Source organism: Gallinula chloropus, assembly GCF_964237585.1.
Source record: "Gallinula chloropus genome assembly, chromosome: 3".
Taxonomy (NCBI): domain Eukaryota; kingdom Metazoa; phylum Chordata; class Aves; order Gruiformes; family Rallidae; genus Gallinula; species Gallinula chloropus.
The window spans coordinates 56518365-56537902 of record NC_140087.1 but is presented as its reverse complement, the minus strand read 5'-3'; the positions used below and the strand labels follow the sequence as shown (position 1 = coordinate 56537902).

The following is a 19538-nucleotide window of genomic DNA, read 5'->3' as shown; positions in this document are numbered from 1 at the left end:
AACATTCCCACCCCACATCTTCAGCCTGTCCTTAGACACTGCTTTTGGGAAGATGATTTCAAGGAAGCCTTGCATTCCCTTCTCCATAGGGCTGCAACCCTGCAAGTTCATCCGCCGTTACTGAAATCCAGTGTCTTCTCCAGACAGAAGCCTCCTAATCTGCTCCAGCTGAACTTCCTCAGCCTATCAAGTAGGAAATCCTTTTATTGCTCTGGCCTGTAAGCTTCTTATCTCCTAATTCTGTGAAGCTGAGAAATAGCTGTCCTGCTCATTAATCCTACAATGACTGTCGGAAGGGGATATATAGCTTCTCACTCTACTCAAACACAAGTAACTAGATTTCATCAAGTTCTTTACTATCTACTTAGCAAAGTCTCACCCCACTAGACTTTAGAGGAACTGCAACAGCAATAAAAAAGCTTCTGCACTTTTGTGAAATATTCAGATTTGTTGCTATGAAACTTTTCAAGAACCTGGTTCAGTGTAAAGAATTTGTATTAGCAGCTGATATTGACTAGTGCCATCTCTGAAGGGCCATTCTGAAGTCAGAGAGATCCTATTCCATTCTCTGCACAGTAGATGCCAGCAAATTGTTTAAGAAACAAGCACTTATTTTTGTTTATTTTTTCCAAGTATGTGCAATTTTGGCTAGAAGGGCTGTATGGATGACTATAAAGATCTTCCACTATGACTTAATACACACATCATTAGTTTATAATTAGATCTCAATCATTTATTACAAAACCATGTCATCCATGACCTTCAAAGACAGCTCAAAGGGGAAAAAATAAACAATAACCAGTTGAGTTCTTGGCTTAATTAATATCTTTAGCACCCCCAGGAAATTTTAAAGGTTTCTGGATTTCCCCCTATAAAGAACATGCAGCCAAGGAGAAATTAGTAAGGCAGTAAGCTATCATGAACTTAAAGCTTCCTACAAACAGCTGCTAAACAGCATTGTAAATATGACAGAGATCATATCACAAGATGTGCAAGTTCTCATACAACATGCATTATTCAATATCTTTCATTTATGTACCTGACAAACATATGCCTACCTGTGTGATGCAAAAAACCCCTGAATCCTTCTATAAAGTTTGTGTGGAGAAAAATGTTAAAGTGGCAAACTGCATTAAGATCACAGATATCTCAACGTCAGTTGTACCTTTTATTTTAACTACAAATGTCACACTTCATCATGCAGCTGTCAGCTTCCTTTAATGTACTAAATGCTATCATGTAAGCACAGAATCTGACATGATGTAACACAACAATTAAAATAAAAAGCAAGTCAGCTTTGACACCATGTCACTTTTCTGTTTGCTGCAAATTAAGGGAAAATCAAAAGTACAAAAGTAAAAGCCAGTCAAGAAAAAAGTTTGAAAAAAAAACCCCAAACATCAGTTGATGTTTCCCTCTAATGTTAAGTCACATTTTTATGTTCAGCTTTAAAAAAAATTCCACAGCTTTAGCACCACTAATTACAAATTGACACCAAAAGATATCAAGAAGAAAAAAAGTCCAAAACTTCTAGAAAGACTCTATTGTAATAAATGTACATCTGGCTGTCAGTCCTGTAACAGCCAACGTCCACGGAACTAAGCACATTTCACCTTCTACCCTACTCTTTTTCAATTTCTATTCCCTCCGTACTGCAGCACATTAAAATTGCTGATGCTTCCAGATGCAACAGCACTTAAGTTATGCCTGCAGCAACTCCTAGCAATAATGGAGGAATTATGAAGTCTAAATAATTAATACTGAAATTGGTCATGTATTACAAATTTGGTTTTCATTTACTGTATAGGTTGCATAATTCTAAATAAAGGCATCCAAAATTATCAAAAATTAACTCTGGGATAAAGAAAAATCATGTACATCTGGAAAAGTATATTGTCAATAATTAGATTTCCTCCGTTTCAGTGTTTTTCTGTTCATTTGCATGAACTATAAATACACATGTAATATATCAGCAACAAAAAAAAAAAAAAACACCTTTGGCCCAAGGGAAAGTTAGTGGCCTCTGTCACACATACAGAAATGTCACATGCCTAATATTCACTCTGGCCATACCATGACACATTCAAAACCTCTGTGGCCCAGGGAAGAAGCAATCACAGTGGAGTCTGTTTGCAGGCAGGAAGGAAAGATTCAAGCAAAAAGACGCTAGAGGCCCATCTTGCAAAGTGAAGGGCTGATACAGACATTTAAAGAATATTCCTGTAAAAACAGTCACTTGAAACCTTGAGTTAACACAAATCCCTTTTTTCACCTTTATGGAAATAAGAAAAAAAAGGGAACATGTGGAATGCTAGAAAGTTTTGCCCCCAAATACCATGTAACTTCAGAACTGGTTTCTGCTGATCTACTTTTACACCTTCCTAAAGGGTTCCAGGCCAGCAATCTGCTAAAGTAACATTAAAATGAAGAACAGCAATAATTTTGACTGGAAAAGATTTATATACAAGTGTTACGCATTTTCAAATATGCTGTATTTGATTGAATACAACAGCAAACTGCAAGAAGACCCAGAAAATAAGAAACTGAAGTAGATAAAAAACCAAATATAGAAAGACACACAAGTCAAAATACACAAATGAAGTAATCCAGAATTGACGTCAGACCTGCCCTTACAGCTGTCTCCCAATAAACCAAATCCATGAGTAGAATTTGGACACCAACAAAGCTGCTAGGAATTTGTTCTTTAAAGACCATTCTAAACACTGAAAATGATGACAGTGGCAACGCTTACACATTTCTAAGGACCTGGGTTGTATTATAACTCAGTGACATTGATGCTGAAATTGACTTTTTTTTTAAAAAACTAAAATTTGGCTATATGAAGACTTCAAAGTGATCATAATGAATGTACATCTTTCAATTATCAGTTCCATTCTTAAATTGGTTTCTAACCCATAAAGCTTTTAATTGTCAGAGACATTTCTGTACGTACAAGGGCCAGGAGAAGAGAGGGAAAGTCTAGCTATTGCAGGCATGGGCACATCCAACTGTGAAATTTTATGCAATGCATTGATAATTTTAATCCCCATAAATTCTCCTGCACCAGCCTACTGAGAGACAAGGACCTTTACATTACAAGCCTTCATAGAAGATGTCACTGATTTGTATACCTAGAACTTCAAACATGAAATGATAAAAGAATTAAAGTTCTAAAACAAAACATCAAAAATGTTTCTTTTCTAATACTTTTGACTACTATAGTACTTAATAATATAAACAATATGGTCTGAGAACCAAGACTTGAGCTCCATGTTGAAACGGTGCCAAAATGGAATACACTTCATACCTGCACTTCTTAGGTTAGGGTCTAGGTCTGGCATTTCCTTGGATGCTTCAGGACTGACGCTGTAGATGGACGCTCCTGCTTCACTGACAATGCTGAAAAATAAAATGGCAAATAATCAAAACACGACACAACTGAACATCACAGGTAAAAGACTTAGAAAGTGACTTAATTGAATATTTGGACTTTTTTTTTTAAAGCATCATGTTATAAAAATATTTTCAATCAACAGAATACTTATAAGACAGTACAAAGAAAAAGATTCCTCTAAGCTGGACCACCCATCCCTGACCTGTTTCAATTCTGCCCCTATTATTAATACACACTGTGCATGCTATCAGCCTTGCAGTGATTTACAAGAGAGAAAATGAACACAAGAAACAAGTGTCACCAGAAGTGAATAGGCAAAACAGCTTTCGTAAACGAAACAAAAACCTACCTGACAATTTCATTAAAAGCGCCTAGATACAGAAATCTAACATCAATTAAACTATTATATGAACTCAAGTCATGGTACATGCACAATGTCTAAAGCTAGCTGCCCTAAAATGCTCAGAAAAACCCCAACTCGACACAGGCTGAACCACAGGGCTGCAGCTCACTTCTCAGCGGCATTTAATACCGTCTTCTCCCTGCTCTCACTGCCATCCCCAAAGAAAAACACAGACTGCATGTCTTCAGTAACTTAAACTGCAGCTCATGTGTCTACCACACACCTCAAACTCTCTCAGTGATGATGATAAACTCACCAATTCAAATCACAACGCAATTAAAAAACCCTCGAGTGCTCAGGTTCCACTGAAGAGAAAATGACAATCAAGTTTTCACAGAGCTAAGGTTATTTTCAGCTGGGAAATTTCGACACCACTGAAACAACAGTGTATTTCTTCAAATGGCTTCGACAGAACTTGAACTTCAGGTTGATAATTAAGGTATCGTACAGCTACTGCACTGCAGAGAAATACTACCAGTTTCAGAACTATTTTTGCTTTTCCTATTCCTCTCAGACTAACCCCGTCTTCACTATAGGAGGGAGAGTGTAATCCTTAAGAGCCAGACCTTTCAGTAAAAATCATAACTTTGCTTTATATTGTTTTAAAATCCGACTATAAATTTTCCTTTTAAGAACATTTAGTAGGTCAAAGTTTTAAATGAAGAAATGGATACCTAGAATCCCCTCTCTTTAGAAAAAGCTGGAGAATAGCTCAGAGATAAACCACATTCCCACTCAATGTTCCATGCACGTTAACAGTAAATAGTATAAACACAGATATAAAAAGGTAAGAATTTCTTACTGCTTACTGTTGTTTTTACAGATCTTGCCCCCATAAATAAAAACTGGAATTTAGTAGAGTTGTACACACAAGTAGAATTTATAGTTACTCAAAACCCAAAAGAACATTTCAGTGTTACAGACAGACTGGATCTTTCAACGAGTACAGAGAATTAAAATCCTATTCTCTTTTGTACCAGTGTAACTCCAGACACATTCTAACCAGCAGTTTAACAGGGGAAAAAAAATTTGCTGAGACCAGCTGAAGGAGGCAAGTGAAAATGAAACTACTTAGATATGTTTTAAAAAGATTCAGTATTATGGGCATTCCTTCACTGTAAATGACAGTGAGAAAACAGTGCTATAACAGAGTTCAGAATTATGGTTGTATCACAAACCTCGAACTGCCAAAACCCAAGATGTTGACAGAAGTTCGATCAAGCTGATTTTTCTGATGAATAAGTCAATTTAAAGAACAATGCAGCAGAATGTATTTCTTAACCTGTTCACACCTTAGAAAGGCACGTCTGGTAAGTGCCTCCTTTTTGGATATTGCTTCCAAAAAACCCACACATGTTAGCACATAGTTCCAAAGCTTTCCACTAATCACTCTTCCATCTTCATATTCGAACCGATGCAAAAAGTTACCTCTCACACAATTTCTAAACTTAATACACTGATACTTCACTAGATTAAAAAAATATAGAAAAATCAGTGTGTTGAACAGATTTTACACTGCTGTAACTATAAAATATATAACTGCATACAGCTTATTGCATGATCCCTCCCAGTATTTTGTGCAGTGAAAAAAGAACAGTGTCCTGGGTGGGAACTTTAACATATTTGACATTTTACTGATTCTCATTCATTTACACAGATAATTTGCAGAAGTGAGAGTAATGCAGTAACACTATCATTCTACAGGAGCAAATGAACTGTGCCAAATCTTAATGTAGGTAGCAAAAAAACCTCCTTCCTAAAACGAGTAAATAAAATTAAATTCAGAATGGGAGAAAGAAACATTTGAAGAGAGCAGATTTTCTGTCCTCTAGCGTAAGAATATTTATACACTGGGAATGGAGGGGAAAGACAAGTAAAAAAAAAATCTCACACAGGAAAACAAGATAGAAAAATCGCTTTCAGAAGCAGCATTCACTGAGTATTTGACATCCACTCTGTGATGGTTTTGTATACGCATGCAGTTATTCTGTGTGGTATTTAGTGTAGCAGAGTTGGAAAAGGGGGGAAGAATTTCCACTCACGCAGAACCCCATCCATACCGCTGCGCCTGACGCCTCAGACAGCGAGACCCAGATGATAGATACGTTTGTTACCCCGAGTAAATGCGTAGGGCCACAAGCTCCAAAGAAACCATCCTCTGGTTTGTTCAACCATAGTCAACCAAGATTTTACAGGCGCATTAGTGGCTGTCATGTGGTTTTATTTAGTTTGCTTTTCGCTGCAGTGAGGTGGTTACTTATATGGCACTGCCACATACAGTGCTAAAATATTTAGCTTAGTGACAATGCTATTATTGCAAGCAAAGCAGGTTTGGGGATTTTTGTTTGAAGTCGTTCTGGATTTTGCTTTTTGACCAGACACTCACTTTGGTTCACAGACTTTTTGGTTTCTTTTCCAAACTCTACTAAACCTCTTTAAAACAGGGGTGGTATATAGGACAATTTAAGTTAATTTAATGTTTTAAAATACTCTACATCATGATTTCAAGAATACACAGATTCTATTTCAGGGCACATTAAAGTAAAACCAGGCCTGTTGAACTCAGTAGGCCATAGAAACTCACTCCAAACTTTTGCAGTCCACGCTGTTCCAACCTGCCCCCTTCTTTCAAAAGAGTCAAAAGAAAGCCCTCATAAGAGTTCGTAAAAATTGTATCTAAACACATTGTCTGTGTTCAGAACTACAGTTGGCTTCTACTTTGACTTTAAGGCACACGCGTTAAAACAGAAAACTAGACTCCCCTCCTCCCTCATGAGATCCTTATTTCTGTGCATTACCCAAGAGGAAAGATTATTGCACAGCCCGAATTCTTAAGAGTTAAAACAAAATTATTAAAAAAGTAGTTTGCTATTTAAATTCAAAACATAGTGGGTAAATAAGCAAGTGGTCATGATATGATAGACTCATAGTACCTGAATGGACAAGCTTCATAAACTGATCTCTGAGTTAACAGAAAAGCAGTTGAAGAGCCCAGGACCCTACCTCCATACAGCCCACTTCCCACATTTGCCTATCTATAGGTGGCTTTCCTCAGCAGCTGTACCCAACTTTTGAAAAGTAAAAACAATACTGCAACTTACCTTTTTTTTTTTTTTTTTCTTTTTAAAATTGTACACAGAGGCTTGCTGCCTGGAAAGTAAGTTGTTGTATCCTGCACCCGCCTCACTGACCGCAGCGCAGGCCGAGCCGCAGACCCGTGAGCCCCACACTAAATGCATTCCACCAGCACCACCTGGTGGGGCTTCGTGCTACAGACCGCGAAGGCTGGATGCTCAAGACTTTAAGGAGCCTCTTAACATTTACTGGAGCTAGTCATTTTCTTACCCGGCTTCAATAAGAATTATATATTTGATACGAAAGATAATTTGAAAATCTATTCAAAATATTCAGATTTTTAAATCTCTTAAGTTTTACATGGGAAAAAAAGCTTCCCTGGAAAAGAGTAAAAAGATAAATCTAGAGTACTAACAATGCTTTTTTAAAAAATTCAAAACTATTACATATATACAAAAATACATAAAGATTCCGTGTAGCAAATTAAGAGTTACCAACAGTTGTTTAACTGTATGACAATTTCGCTTGCACGTATGCAATGTACCTTTCTTAAACATCTGCAAGGGTCTCAGGTAGTAAGTTTTCGCTGAAAACCTTTGCAAAACACTAATGCATATATAAGGAAAAAGACCTATCAGCGTAGAGGCTTCTAGGGTTAAAGACAGTTGCAGTTTCCTAACATTTTCATGACTCTTACCAACATTTCAGCCTATTTTATTACACTGAATCCTTTCCTCACTATCAAATGCAACACCAGATTACTAACCTACAGAGAGAGAAAAAGTAACTTGATCCAACTTTACGTAACTTACAATTCCTACAATCTCCAAAAGCCCAATTTACAACTTGAATCCTTTAAAATATTTTAAGGAACAACAGCAGTACAAAGAAGGAACCAGTATTAAAACTTGGAAGAAAGTCACATTCACTCTAAAACAAAGGGTACATCAATCTCAAAATGGGCCATGATTTTCATGTTTGGTTGTAAAACAATGATCTGACATCATACAACTGCCCCAATCAAAATCTAGTAATTGTGGTTAAAATACTCTAACCCAACTTTTACATATGAACTGATAAATATATTCTTCATAATCTTGTGGCAACAAAAGCTAGAGGCTCCCATGAAATAAAGTACAGAAGGTCAAAGGATTATTCAGTGTTACTTATTGAAATAATTGGCTTAAGAATATCCAGAAGAGAAAAAATAAAGCAGAATAAACTTACAAAATATTTTCTAGACAAGAACATTACATTTAGAAGCTTGCTTGGACTGCTACAAGTTTTAATTATGTTGATAGATCTAGAGATTAAAACAAACCAAGGAAGGGCAGGGAAGACTAACTGAGGACAGGCTCAAAACGCAAGTGGGCTACTTCATGACTGAGAAATCCCTTGGGCCTTAATAAAAACATGAGTCTCACAACTAGCTCTAGAAGAACCTAAAACCAAGAAATGGTTGAGCTCTATAGAAGTACTAGAGAAATGGGATGTCTGCGTCTGTATACATCTCCCTACGTACCAATTGTTTTTGGCAATTAATGAAAGCCACTGAGGGGAGGTCAAAGAAGCTCTTCAGTACAAACAGCAATAATCCCTTTATTTGTATTCTGACTTGTGCCTTGCTCTTTCCTCTCCTGTCAAGCAGGAGACTGCCCACGGCAGAAACAACTTTGACAACTCATTACCAATGGCAAGCTGCAGGTTTCTTGCCGTCATGGGGAGTTACCTGCCCTTCCCTGGATCCCACGTTCATCTATGTGAGCACTCCAGTCCTAATAACTATGCACAGCACAGTTTCTTCTGCTGGGGAGCTGATGAATACAGCTGACTGGAGGCTGCAGCCCAGCGCAGGCCGAGTGAGACGCTGTGATTTATTCAGCCACACGCGCTTCGCCACAGGAACAATAGGATACCAGGCTTGACAGACCTTGGCTCTGACACAGCCAAGCCATTACTTTTTTTTCCTTCTCCTCTCTTATGAGGAACATATGTCATGAAAGTGCAAGATAAAAAGGTCCTGGTATATACTCAATAATGCATACAAAGAATAAAGATTTTTAAAAGCCTGTTCATTCTGACAGATCAGATTAAATTAAAAATCTGGTCTTTCCCCTCACCCTCAATGAGCCAGTAGTGTGGCAAAGGAAGATGGATCATGAAAAAAGATTATACTAGAAAGAAATCATTATTCAACAGAATTGAGCCAAACCTCATAAAATTAATCTGTGCTTTTAAATAATTTAAAGATTTAGCTTTAAATTTTAACAATATACAGAACTCAGGAAATATTCCTTTATTAAATATATTTTCTCTTGAAAAAAATACACTATTAAATATGAAAAATTTTCATTGAAAATTTCATTTCAATTGAAAGGAATTTCCATTCCTTCATTCAAAAATTTCCGTCACTATGTACCACACAAATTCTGCTTATGTGCAAATCCACCTTTCAAAAATCAGTCACATTAGACAAGAGGTGTTACAATCATCTTTTGCAAAAATCCTACAGAAAACCTCACAATGACTCACAGTGAGTCAGAATTAGATGATAGGGGAAGAGTGAGGACCAAGTTTCAAGGAACAGTTCCTGCTCTAAAGCTCCCGAGCCCACAAGAAGTTAAGCCCACAAAGTATCGTCAGAGAGCACATCAGATGATAAGCAGCGATACAAACCCTGCATTGTTGCTCAGCCACATTCTGTAAGTTTCCATGGAAAATATTAGATTAAATTCTGCTTACAACCAGTCCTCTGAATTCACAACAAAAAAAGTCAGCAAAAGTTTCTACTCGTGCAAGAAGGAGTTTGCTAAGTACCTTCACAAAGTTTACCAGGAGAAAGCAGTCTTGTCCTGAACAACTCAATCTACTTTTTAAATTAATAAAACTAAGAATACCTGCATCCAAATATCAGAAGAAATGTGTGACAAGGACTAAAAAATTTGTAAGTTTATTAAAAAAGGCAATTATTGAAATAGTTGTCTTCAAGTGTTACATGCTCCCCTGCAAGTTGGGAAATATTAAGGCTACATTTTCATTAGCCCAACATTTTCAGCTTCCACTACTTTGGGGTATACAAGAGGGTTACATGTTGATTTTTCATTCTAAGAGCACCTTGCCTATAATCAAACATACTAAAAGTATTTTTCAAACATATGGACAATTGTGTCCTGTGCCACACAACCTGATTGCCCATTTTTTGGCAGAAAACAGGTTTCAGGAATATGGGTGGTACAACTGTAGCATAGGATTTTAAAAGCTTCTCCTTTATTAAAGTTACTACTTTAGTAGAACTGGGCTGCATTTTCCAATGTCCAGATCTGGATGAATGCAGAACATGTATCCCACATCAGTTAACTCCTGAATCAGAAGAGTTCAAAATTTTTTATTTCAATTCCTCAACTACCATCGTGCCCCTCCCCAATAAAAAGCAGTGTGAAATTTCCTGCCATTAAAACAGTAAGACAATTGCTACTTGCAGCAGAATGAAATAGGTTTGAGATACATAACACAAAAGAGTTACCATGCTTAAATTTCTTCTGTATTCAATGTAACTTTGTGAACCCTAAATGAAAAACTACTTACCACACTACGCTAATAAAACTAACTGTATAGCTATGGCCTGGAATCCTTTATTCATCTGTGTGCGAACCGTGCCCTCAGCACATCCCTGCAAAGGGAAGAATGATCAGATATCTGTCTTCATCTTGTCTGAAAACGATGACATTTTTCAGTAAGAAAAGGGTCCAAATGGCAGGTGTCAAAGAGCTTTAGCTTCACACGTGGTGCTAGGAGGCAGAAAAAACAACAGTAGCGTGTGGCCATGTCAGGGCTGCACAGAAGCCGCTGTACAAGTGCATATCTGAAAAGAGCAAACCTCATAGCCTGTTAAATCAATCTAGTGCCAGATGCTGTTATCAGAACAAAACTGGTGCTGTGGATTCATCCCCAGAAGAAATACATGTCCCCATGTCTGCAGTGAAAAGCGAAAGACCTAGGGTGGCACATCTCAAGACTGAAGGTGACAGTCACCTGTGACTGCCCCCACTGCTTTCATTGACAGTCTCAGAAAACAGGTCCTGTCACTGCTCATAAACCAGCTGGAGTTGAAGCTCCTTTCTGCTCTTGCAGAGAGCTTTAAACTCTGAACTCCAGGTCCAAAATCTACTTCCAAGTTAACCAGGCAACTAAAAAGCCGTTAAGTCATTTATTTTTGCTTTGAACACAGTAGTACAGTAGGGACTTGAGAGAGGAAATTTAACCACTGCTCGTCTCCCTACAGCAGCAACACCATGGAAAGGAATTGTGCCAACATGGGTAATGCTGTAGGAACAGTATTAGAGGAATAGCAAGAGAGGACAAGTTTAAAAAGAAAAAAAAAAGCACATTTTACGTGATTAAAATAGTATAGTATTGAAGTACTTCTAAGTAGAATTAATTATAATGTATTCGAACATGTTAAAGAGTTATTACTACCTATAGCCAGTTGACATTAGAACAAAGGAAAGGAAGAAATAAAAAAAAGAGAGACTTTGGGACTGACACTGGAAATTAAAATCCTGGAGTCTGTTTTTAAAAATATAATAAACATAAAAATGGGAATGGTCAAGATTATTCCTGCCAATACTCCTGCAGTTTTATACAACTAAATTATCCCAATGACCTCAGAAGAACAAACTGTATAAGCAACAGAGAAAAATATAGCCAAACATCGACATGATTTTACCTAACCTCTCTTCACCCTCTGGGAGGTAGGCACAGGGAGATAACCACACACAACCAATTTTGGCAGCCACAACCTCAAAAAGAGGAAAAACTATTAGGCATTTACTACATTTATAGACTCCAGAAGTTAAATTGCCTATATGTGTTCATTAAAAACACAGCACACTTCAAAAAAAGATGATGATGATGGTCTCCCTAAAGCCTAGCAAAGCTTTTCCATGATGAGGACCAAAATGAGCTGCCTTACTTAAGTTCTGTACCTTCCAGTTCTCAAGAGCTTGGGGAAAGCAACAAGCCTGACCCAACACCATGCGACAGCAAAGTGTAAGAAGCACAATTCCAGAGCAGAAGGCCATCACCAACACTGTCCTGCCAGCAGCTCCTGCAGTGGTAGCAACCACCTCCAATGCTGCCCTGCGCAGCCAAGCAGAAACCCCTGCAGTCATAGGATGTGGTGAAAGCTGGTGTGTCATCCAGCCCATCTCCAGCCATGCAGGATCTCACAAGAGATAAAACCCATCCTGGCTGCTTTTATGAACAGCAGAGGCAAAGAGTAAAACTCTGGAACTTGGCAGCTCCTGTTCATGCATAGTTATTCCAATTGGAACATTCTAAAGTACCAACAACAAAGGCTTCTGGAACAAGTAAGACTTTCCTGTCTAAAAAGAAACACCTAGACTTTGCTAGCACCACCTTATCTGGTGTTGTCACCAACACTTTATAAATGGGGAATCTGATGTCTGCCTAAAGCCTAATTTTCAAACCAAAATGTTTCCCTGTTGCAGGCACTGTCCTACCCATACCACCATTCTCCTGTGAGGCACAGGACCTTTGACACAGATGATCCATTAAGGACCCTCCATCGCGTTCTCACGTGAATACAGACCTCCCAGCCAGTGTGTTTGTCTGTGAACTTCACAGAGCAGTCCAATTTAGTCAAATAAAAAGCATACCACGATGTGTCACATGCAGACAGCTTGAAATTCCCTAGCAAGGCTACAAGAACACACTATTCATTTGTACAATTGCTCTCAGGAATAATTTTTATCTGGTGGAACGGGTAATACAGTTGTGGCTAAAACACAGTCAGTTAAGCTAGACCAAAGGCTGGAGATTAGTCATGTTAACTCTCACGGCGACTTTGTCCCCAGAGTGGAGCATAACTGGACAAGACCACAACATATGGAGCAAAATGCCTCTTGGAGAATGGCACCTCCAGCAACTGTCATTTTCTTTAATGCTCACTCTGGGCTGTTGGGAAGCAGTCTGGCCATGCTGCCATGCAGCCTCCATGCCTGAATCATGCAAAAGACTGACCTGTAGCTTTGACTTGAGTCAGGCTTTATTCTTCCCCCTGCCTTCTTCCTAGAATAGTGGTGATCGTAGTTCTCAATCTCTCATTAGCAAGCCACCCTCTCCCCAGCACACAGCCATGAGGGAAGGCTGCAGTCAACTATACCCCTACTAGTAGGGCTGAGCAATACAGTGTACACGGACTCAGCACAGTGAGGGAATCACAGATCTGCTGCTGCTTCTCAGGATCTAGGCTACATCCAAAGACATCATATTAAATATTTTTAACCTGCAGACACTTCCTGGCACAGTTTACTGAACTCTGCAGTACCCAGGTTTTCCACACAGAGAAACTCAAAATAAATTAAGAATCCTGGAATCAGAATGAATGCTGGCAGGAAAACTTCTTTGAGGTATTAGGCACTAAGGAAAAGTGTGACCACATCTTTCTAGCTCTGTCGCTTCTTCTTACTTTACTTTGATTTGGAATTCACCTAAAAAAACCAAACCTGTCTGCTTTAGTTCACAGAAAATACATTTGCCTCCTGCATTTCTTCTCCAGCTCAATATATTTGAGACAAATGTTACCTAAATCAGTGGTACCTCATGCAGACCCAATCAAAATTACATGCTGCTGACTCTCAAAAAATCATTTCTGCAAACTTAATCATGCAGTGCTCTAACAATTTTAAAGTCCTCATTTCCTATGTTTCACTTTTTTAATAAAGAAAAAAACCCACAGTTTGCTTTGACATTTTCCTGTTCTCTAGTTTATGACTATTCAAAGCTGATGCTGATCAAAAAGTGTTCCATTCTGTCCATCAATTAAATTGTTTCTCTTCACTGGAAAAACGGATGTAAAACTAAGGTGCTAGTTTGGTGCTCACAGCAAAAGTCTATTCATCACCTATGAAGGTACTGTAGCATTACAGTAAAAGAAGATTATAGCAACAGAGGAAAAAACAAGATAACAAAAAGAGTAGGTTACTCATTTTTCATAAAAATCAAATCAAGCTTGCTTTACTTTAACAAGCATATTACAATAGCTCAGTTACCTTTAAATCTGTGTCTAAGAAAAAGAAGACAAACTCAAATGTCTGTAGAGCAATAAAAGTAGATTGAGTGCTCTGTTATTAAACGGTACATTTTTCTCTTTTTAGGCCTGTAGGGTTCTTTCATGTCTTCTCTAGTGCTCCTCATTGTCATAGTTTTTAATATTATTATTTTACTGATATCATATGCAACCGCTGGGCATTTACAGGAAGACATGCTAACCTGAATCAAATATATTTCCAAATGAAAGTGAGGTAACCATTAGGTATATTATTGCTTATACTTTAACCATTCAAAACAGTGGGTAGCTTCTCAGTCAGTATTATGATCAGAAGTATGTATCAACCTCAGTGAAAAAAAAGAAACAAAAATAACTGCCAAATCCTTACAAATCTGAAATTGATTAATTAATTTCATAGAGAAAGCAAATTCCTTTAGTAAGTCTGTAACCAAAAGGGGGGAAAAATAAAATATTTGACAAAAATAAATATCTAGAATTAGTGAAATAAGTTTGGTTAGGTAGTGTTATATTTGTTTTCCCTTTTCTCTTAAAGGGGAATAATTTGTTCCCTCAGGTTGTGACAGATCCACACTGGACTCTTTCCATGAGTAATATCACTAGAACTGGCATAAACATATGCTGAAAGACCACTTCATTTAAAACATGGTTTTCATCCAGTAACAAACTTATATTATGGAATGAAATTTCTTACACTTTATTTCTAGCCAATTACTTTTAGACTCTAAAAAGCCCTCCAATTATAATTTTTTTTTTGTTTTAGTTAGCCAAATGTGACAGCATAGGATAAGATGCTTTCTAGCCCTTTAAGAGATAGCCTTATACCTAAATCATAAAAACACAGCTCAATTTTACGTCCTACTGTTTACACCACAATTTTCAAAGTGATTCTCTAGTCACAAGTATGTTACACAGTCCTGTGATGCTCAATCCCCTCCAATTATAGCAAAAATAGCGTAAAGATTCATTAACAGATTTATACCTCTATATACATTTGTCCAACAACAAATATTTTGCAGAAAAAATACAACTTGGAACATGCATCTTTTTAAGCACATCAGCCCTCTTTTTGACCTTCCATTTTATAATGGGAAAGTCTTAGTGAGATTTGAGGAGTTGGGGTCATAAGCACTAACAGAAGTTACACAAAATTCAACTGTTGACTCATCCTTTTCAAATACAACTATGTTGTTTTCTCTAACAGACAGCAAAGCTTGCACCAAGTAGTTCATACTAATTTTTTTCTTCAAAGGCCAAAAGTAAAGAAAAAACTCAACACATCAACAGGCTGACTTTTACCCAAAAGCAAAGCCCTAGAATGAACTACTGATTTCCTCCTCCCATTCAAAGCTCTGACCTCTCTCATCACACGTTACCTCCAAATGAGAGCAAGTTATTTCAAAGTTTCCTGCAAATTTGTATCCAGGCAGCAAGAAAGAGAGGTACACTGGAACTCAACTAAGGAGTCTTGTGGAGCATTACCAGAACGTGCTGATGATCAGAACGTACTAATACAGACAGTCTATAGTTACCCTATCACATGGGCAACGGGCAGTTTACTCCACATTGTATTCTTATGTCTGGATCCTGCAAGACCAGACAGCAATGAAGAGAGAGGGTCTTGGAATGATTCTTTCAACTTTTGGAAACTACTGAATGTGAGGGAAACACAATGGTTCCAAAACACCTGTGGAGACTGTGTGGTCAAACACCCTCACTCAAAGCAGGGCCCACCAAAGCAAGTTGGTCAGGGCTGTATCCAGTCAGGATTCAAGTATTTCCATGAATGGAGACTCCAAAACCTACTACACGTGAAGAGGGATACTTGGCATCTCTGTAGCTGAGAACTGAGGTTTTGATTATATTGAACAGAGATTCAGAAGTTGTTTTAATGGCAGTTAAAAAAATTTAGCACCAACAGCTGCTACTCAACAAGCCCCGCGCCAATTAAAAACACCAACCCAAGAATTCGGAGATGAGGGCTATAGAGGAAGAGACAACACGATATCAAAACAATAATTGTCCAAATGAGAACAAGTGTTTATCTGATAAAGACTTCACGGCAGGGCAGCAGCGAAGAGCCTGGAGGCACTCTGACTGATGCTGACAACTCCTACAGGGGGCTATGGAGAACATATGCCAGGGTGGGATAAGCAGCACCCTTTAATACAGCAGAGCATCTTCTGCCCTCAGGCTCCTGCTCAGCTCTGCTGGCTAGTGTAGAAGGTGGCAGAGCCAAGCCTTGTCCTCGGCCTGCCCCAGTTACACATGCCAGTACTATCACTGCTGTCAGCAGCTCCACAGCCCTGAGCTGGAGCAGCATGAAGCTCATATTTGCACACCAGCATCGTCACATGCGACAACACAACTGAGAGCTGCACTGGACCATTTTGGGGCTTTCACTGCTTGGGTGGTTATGAGGCTGAGAGTGTTTCTTACAGTCACTGCAGAGACTGGGTAACAAGCTCCTCTTCCACTAAAGGAACAAGGCAAAACCATGAAATATATCCCCTGAGGGAAAGAATAGGCTTCCAAGTCTAAGCATAAATAAAAGTTCAGCTAATTCAGATCCAGATTACGTGAAAAAGTATCAAAGTATGTTTTAATATTGGGGGTCTAATTGCTGCTTTCCTTCTCAACACCCCGGTTTACAAAATTGCATAAAGGAGAATCTAATCCAAAAGGCCACGCAAATACTTCTGAACTACATATATGAAAATTATTTTCCAAAGTTAGCCAATGACAGGTATGTTCAGAATTCTGTTCAAGGTATTAAAATATTTTCTTAGAGAATAAAAATAAAACTTTCAAGTTACTAATACCACAAACTGCACATCCTGGATTGGGGTTTAATCAAACATTAAGAACCACAAACATAACCTCCAAGTCTTAAATTCAACTGAAGTTCATAAAGTCTCACAACATCATCACAAGCACCGCATGATTTATGCAATTTAATTTTATCAACTGTGGCACAGTAAAGAAGAACCCTGAAACTTATATTGTGTCATTAAATGCAACAGAAGCTACCTTACAAATGCTCTATAAATAAGGAGTAGACTGAAATTAAGCCACACAAATTCCATTAAAATTTTGGCATGAGACCTGTTTTAATCATTAAAAGCTTCAACTTGTATTGAGGGCAAAACCTGGAATTTCAGATGACCCAAAGACAACTTAAATAAAGAAAGCATCTCCCCTAAAGTTCACTGCACCAATGATACATTTTAGTTTATCACAATATATTATTAACCACAAGGGTTGCTCATGATGGTATTTAAGGTCAACAAAAAAAATAATTGACATTCCACTTTTTGCATTGTATATAAAACATATTAACACAAACCACTACCATCAACATGTAATCTGTATCTTTTCTTTATAAAAACCTAGAATTTTTTCCTTACAGACCAGCAAACAGAAGAGAATCTGCTCTGGATTAGCTGCCACTAGCTTTTTCTTCTCACTTAGCACCAGAACAACCCCTTTATTCAAAGTCCTGCCTCAATTAGAAAACATTACTCCTGGCTAACGCCAGAAGTCCGGTATCCTACAACCTACTGTAACCTCCTTGTCAAAAAGCAGCCAGGGCACACGATTATTTTTCCTTTTGCTAACCTGCCCTGCTAATAAGGATCAGCAGGACCGCCTTCTCACCCAGCACCCCTCTCCAGAGATGCCAAGCGGCAGTGAGGCAGTTTCCCCAAGAAGGGCAGGACTGAGGAGGCACCAAGCGCCTGCGGATGGGCAGGTAAAGGAGGTGGCAGGATGCTGGCAGCACCAGCTGGGGCCTGCAGGAGAAGGGGAAAGCTAAAAGAACAGAGAGGAGGCCAGCCTTCAGCCTTCCTTTAGAAGTTGGTTGGGGGTTTTTTTGTTGTTGTTAGTTTAATAAATGGGATATTTTAAAAGGATACTATATCATGATTTCAAAATTATTTCATTTTAAAACATTCAAATTGACAATGTCTCTTTCTATTTGCTCTTACAGCAGAAGACCAGAGTTAGCGTTTCCTTCAGCAGAGATAACCACCAAGCAGTAACACAGGAATATTGAGTTTGATTTACTTAAAAATGACAAACTAACTTCTAGAAAATAACTTTAATAAAAAAATGACAAAGTAACTTTGAGCTGTGATTTTACACCATGAGGAAAAATAGACCAGGAACAAGTAATAAATGCATCACTGATTTTACTGAAAGCCCACTTCCAAAGTATATTTACAGCATAACATCATAACGCTGACAAGAGAATCACCCGTGGAAGATGCATGTCTACACTGTTTCCCTGAAACATTTATGTCAAATTCAAATGTCAAAAAGTATTTTGTCCAAATGTTAGTTCTAGTTCAACCCAATAAAAGAACTGAACAGGCAGTAGGCATGTTGTCTTAGCTGCCAAAGGTATTTAACAAAATACAAAGATTACTTAGGTTTGAGAGAGGAGTCTTATTTGAAAAGCCAACATAATGTAAGCCAATTTCATATAACTGCATATAGATGAACATCTTCCCCACACACACACCTCCAGGTTTTTTATTTAGAAAGCTCCACAGACAACTAAGCTGTCTGAATAGTATTTGCTGTTACATAAAACAAATCTGATACAATTAGAAGCTGTGCTATTACTTGCAGTTGCAAACAGGATTAAAGAGAAAACATTATTTCTATGGGAGCAACAAATCTGCTTTCAGAAGTGTCAGGTGTTTGAAGGAAAGGCAAGTAACTGATGTAAAGAACTTCTGGATGGACAAGAATGCATTTACAACTGTACATGAAGCCACCAAAGCAACAGAAATCTCCCAAAATTGAAAGGGAATGGGAAAATCAGCACCACTCTAGCGTCTGTCCTCTCTACTCCACTTGCTTGTTGTTCCAGCTGCTGCTGCAAGGAGGGCCCAGTACTGAAGAATGTGCTTCATGTAGCTTGTGCTTTTTGCCACCTCTTTTCAGACGTGCTCTTTCCCGCCTCCGTATCACCCACCACGACAAATGGATCATTTCTCCTTCCCTCCACTTACTCATCATTGACAAAACTGCTGGGATCCAGTTATAGAAAGGAATTATCCTCAATAGGCACCTTCAGTTACAACCGTCTGACACTGCAGTCATCTAAATCTAATCCCTTTTCAAGCTGAAATAACCTACTCAAAGGCCTTTTGAGACACACAGCACGTCTATATTCTCTGCCTCTCATGCCCTGAAAACATCAGAAGTATGCTGAAGCATCTCCTGTTGCTGTGGCTTCTTTCACAATGTCATTCACCAAGCTTTTAAAAGCCTGCCATACACCTTCCTGATAAGAAAAGTTGAACGAGTCCAAGCAAGCGTAGCCCGCAGTTTCAGTATCACAGAAAATGACTCCCAAGCCAAGGTGCAACACAGACAGTGCTCACTTCTGCACTGCCAACAGTCTCTAAGAGTCAACAGTCTGAAATCAGGAACAGAAATGACAGTTTTATGTGACTGCAGAGGGCAAGAGCTCTTGCTTTACTGACAGATGCACTGTGTTTGCTTTTCAGCCCTGGAAGATTCTCAGGCTGTCAGACACCTAGGGGTCATTAACATTTAGTTTTCAA

General features: G+C 38.4%; 1 protein-coding gene across 1 annotated transcript in view; it reads right to left on the bottom strand.

Annotated features, from left to right (window-relative positions):
* SRBD1 (S1 RNA binding domain 1) overlaps window positions 1–19538 on the bottom strand; it is a 121744-nt gene that overhangs the window by 62463 nt on the left and 39743 nt on the right. Inside the window, exon 15 of the mRNA XM_084261647.1 lies at window positions 3308–3399. Coding sequence (XP_084117773.1) covers window positions 3308–3399 — 92 coding nt within the window. The remainder of the gene's footprint in view (window positions 1–3307; window positions 3400–19538) is intronic.